Source organism: Helianthus annuus, chromosome 12 (genome assembly GCF_002127325.2).
Source record: "Helianthus annuus cultivar XRQ/B chromosome 12, HanXRQr2.0-SUNRISE, whole genome shotgun sequence".
Classification (NCBI taxonomy): domain Eukaryota; kingdom Viridiplantae; phylum Streptophyta; class Magnoliopsida; order Asterales; family Asteraceae; genus Helianthus; species Helianthus annuus.
The window spans coordinates 300,328-304,346 of NC_035444.2; the positions used below are offsets into that span (position 1 = coordinate 300,328).

General features: G+C 34.3%; 1 protein-coding gene across 2 annotated transcripts; it reads right to left on the reverse strand.

Annotated features, from left to right (window-relative positions):
- Window positions 1-2,102: 2,102 nt before the first annotated feature.
- On the reverse strand, window positions 2,103-3,159 carry LOC110893704 (protein TIFY 11e). 2 transcript variants are annotated; one of them, XM_035980699.1, is made up of 4 exons: window positions 2,980-3,159; window positions 2,697-2,887; window positions 2,513-2,571; window positions 2,103-2,439 (listed from the first exon to the last, which is right to left on the reverse strand). In XM_035980699.1, the coding sequence occupies exons 1-4, from the start codon at window positions 3,062-3,064 to the stop codon at window positions 2,343-2,345; spliced, it is 432 nt and encodes a 143-aa protein (XP_035836592.1). In that variant the 5' UTR covers window positions 3,065-3,159; the 3' UTR covers window positions 2,103-2,342. The 2 variants fall into 2 exon arrangements, with proteins under 2 accessions (XP_035836592.1, XP_021996504.1); XM_022140812.2 differs by having other exon boundaries at window positions 2,513-2,570; window positions 2,693-2,887.
- Window positions 3,160-4,019: the final 860 nt, after the last annotated feature.

Consider the following 4,019-nt stretch of genomic DNA (forward strand, 5'->3'; position numbering starts at 1 on the left):
TTTGGAAAAAATAAAACTTGGAATTTAATGTCCTTTCTAAATAAAACTAGGTGTTATAAAAATAACTTATGACACTTGTTACAAATACATGAACAGTGTGATTACAATGCGTTCAGGTACAAAGAGCCTTATCATACAAAACACACGAAAGGCAAAAAAAAAAAAAATGCGGTGACATTTTTGTAGTTATTTGCTCGTAGGGTAATTATCAAAATTACTCTACAAATGATTTTGTCGGGTAATTTTGTAAAATTATCTTGTAGGGTAATTATCAAAATTACACTACAAGTGTATCAAAATTACTCTGCAAGTTTATCAAACAGTATACAATTCAAAATTACTCTATAAGATCAAACTTACCATACAAGATCATTTGTAAAATAATTATGATACTCTACAAAATCACTCTGCAAGATCAAAATTACCCTACAAGATCATTTGTAGGGTAATTTTGATAATTACTCTACGAGTAAATAATTATGAAAATGCCATGACATTTTTTTATCTTTTCACTCTATTCGTACGTTTTATATGACTAGCAGGGGCGGATCTAGTGTATAACAAGGGGTAATGCCCGCTACCCCTTAGCGCTCCGGCGGTAGTGTAAAACTAGTGTAAATTTTGGAAAAATTTGACGTTTTTTCTATTTCGTTACCGCTTATTTATAAAACGTTACCGCTTGGCGCGAATCCTAGATCCGCCACTGATGACTAGGGTATTTGTATTTGATATTTTGTATGCAATGCTAACACAATAAAAACATAATACTGAAATATGTACGCACCTAACTTTGTCCAATAGAAATTATAACCAAAATAGATCTATCGATCAACATGTCTCTATTTATGGTTTGATGGCCATGGCGGACCTTACTTTTCTCTACCACTACTTCCTATTAATGATTTCCTTTTTCACCACTACTAATAAAAATTAAATCGTTTAATTTTGAAGCATTTCTTCTAGAACAATAATACAACGACTGTACGCGTTAGTGGCATCCCTTTTTCAGGTAGGGGCGGAATCAAGCGCCAAGGGGTCAACAGAGCTCCGTTGACCTCAGGCCAATGAAAATTTATATATAAAAAATTAAAATTTTCTTAAAAATGATTTGAACCTTTCAATTATAGTTAGTAGATAAGAAAATCTTATATAAAAAATAAAAAAAAAAAATAAAAATGATTTCAACCTTCCAATTATACTTAGTAGATAAGAAAATCTTATGTTAACCCTTCTACAAAGAATTTCTTGTTCACCTCTACATTAATGGGTACAAGTTTGTAGCCTCAAGACAACCCTTCGATCGTCAGATCAATATCATATTGATAACCATGTATACTTGTGTATAATCTATATATCAACATATTTTTACGTATGGGTGTAAACTAGCAGAGCCGAGCTCGAGCTTGTCCTTTCGAGTTTTATTTCTAAAGCTCGAGCTTGACTTGTGTTCTACTCGTTTATTATATACAAATTAATTTATATACATTTATAATTCTTATTATATAAATATAAGTTACAATTTATATATAGTAATAATAATAATTATTATTATATAAATAAGTTACAATTTTTATATAATAATAATAATAATAATAATAATTATTATTATTATTATTATTATTATTATTATTATTATTATTATTATTATTATTATATAAATATACTTAAGATATTAAATAGAAGTTAATAATAGGTTTGCTTAGCTTTGCGAGCCAACTCAAGCTCAAGAAGTAATGGTCGACTTGTTTCTTAAACAAGTTTATTTTTATACTCAAATGGAAAGGAAATGCTAGTCTTCTAGCCAGACCCAAGTGTGGAGCCAAATCCTTCCAAGATACCCATCTTTGGTTGATATATACATATTTTTTTTCACAGTTTACACAAATACAATTTTAATGGAACATACATATTCATTGTTACTTAAAGAGTATTGGTTTTTTCTTTCTGTAATGCATAGTTGTTTTATGTCATCATGGCTACATCAATCGTTTGATATATAGATATTTAATTAATTAGACAAATTAATAGTCTGTTTGGTTTGTTTATCCGTGTTAGTTAAGACAATTTATTAGAGTAAACACGTAATTACTAATTAGAGCAAATCACATGGACAAGTTGTGTTTATTTATAGGACGATACACAAAAAAGAAAAGAGAAAAAAAGGGTTATGGTAGCAGGAGGGGGTCCGTGAAACAAAGAAGCTAGGTAGTTATAACTTATAACCAACCACCGGGCATGGATAGATAAAACAAACAAACGATTAGGAGTCTTGGATCATTAATCGGTGATGTACTTGCTACCAATTACGAATATAACAACAACAACACATCTAATAACATTAATTAATTAAGTAGATCGATCCAAGCTGGCTTGCTTTGCTTTGAAGGAGACTCATCATCATATTCAGATGCAGCAGCAGCTGCTGCTCTAGCCGTGATTCTGTCAGTAATAATTAATTAAATTGTTATTAACTTAATTAGCTATTATAATCCGTATGTATATATGTACGTACCTCTCTTTTCTCTTCTCCAAGAACCGGGCGAGGGAAGCCTTTCTCGCCAGTGGAAGATCTGCAGCACAAACACAAAGCAAGCAATCACTTATTAATTAATTAAACTGGTAACCACAAGACAAGACAAGGCAAGGCAAGGCAAGACAGAAATATGAATGAATGAAATGTTTTGTTAGTTACCAGCAGCAGCAGCAGCAACGGCTAAATCGTTGTGTGCGGAATGTTTTCGGATCCAATCAGCGGGCGTATTTCCTCTTCTTCTAGCCAACATCATGATTTCCTTAGCCCTGTCGGCTGGGAAATCATCCACCACCACCACCTGCCCCCCATAGATGATGGTCATTCGATTCTCCTTTGCCCCCCTTGAACCCATACCTGATAAAACAACAAACAAACAAATACTCAAGTAGTATTTACATAATAATGGGAATGAAAGAGAAATAAATAATACATGAAGTAGTAGGTACCGTTTTCCTTCAAGTAGTGACTGAGGAGATTAACAGTGTGTGCGAAGGTGGACTCTTTGTTGCCGGAATCTACAATCTCAGACATACTTACTTACTTTCTCCTTTATCTCCTCCTCCTCTTGTTTCTTTCTATTTCTAAATAGGAAGGAAGGAAGGATATTATTATTTATTACATTTCTGTTTCATTTTCAGCACGAGGAAATTATGCCTATTCGTATGGACTTCAATTTGTGACGCGTCTACTCCTAAGCCCCACCTGCCCCCCATTTTACTTTTCTTTTCTTTTTTTCTTACACACAAAAAAAGAAAAAGAAGCTTTTGTCCTCCTCTATAAACCCACTCTCTCATCCATTTATTAATCAATAAACACACAATAGACAGGCATTCACATGGATGCTCCTGTGGTTTCATAAAATTGCGGTTTTAGTCTCAAATTTTAAGAAACTATAACTTTAGACCAAGAGTTTGGAAACTAGTAACTAGGCCTTGCAAAATAGACTGGTTGGGTTGGGTTGGGTAATAGGTTAAATTGGATTTGGGTCAAAACGGGTTCGGTTCAAAATGGGTCAATTATAATAGTTTTAGTTTGCTTCGGTTCGGTTCCCAAATCTTGCACCAAGCTTGGGCGTGAGTGACCATCACCCGGCTTATTGTCCCAATCGACAAAAAACTTGCCTCAGTTCGTGCGGGCACGCGTGAACCCGGTTTGCTTTCCCACTCGGGAAAAGATGAGAATCTCACTTTGTGTATGAAAATGGCTGTTTTAGGCAACATACGCAGAATGCGGTGATTGTTACTAAAGATGATAGTTATTACTATCATCTGAATCCACATCTTCTACAACTGTCGTGTTCCTACATTCACTTTCTATCAAACACATTTCCATGTTGCGTCCCGTGCGGAGACGGCGAAGGAAGTGCAGAGTAATGCGTAGATGTGTGGACCTATACACATACAACTTACCCACCGCATGTTGTGAGCTTGCGCAAGCCCGCAGGACGCACGCATAAGGGCAACATCTTAAAATAATGCAAGTGGAA

What these genes read in the sequence shown, in the direction of transcription:
- LOC110893704 (XM_022140812.2), bottom strand. Translation starts at nt 3,064, where the DNA reads ATGTCTGAGATTGTAGATTCCGGCAACAAAGAGTCCACCTTCGCACAC. An exon ending in TCACTACTTGAAGGAAAACG is followed by an intron (nt 2,888 to 2,979) that starts GTACCTACTACT and finishes TTGTTTTATCAG; the next exon opens with GTATGGGTTCAAGGGGGGCA. An exon ending in CGTTGCTGCTGCTGCTGCTG is followed by an intron (nt 2,571 to 2,692) that starts GTAACTAACAAA and finishes TTTGTGCTGCAG; the next exon opens with ATCTTCCACTGGCGAGAAAG.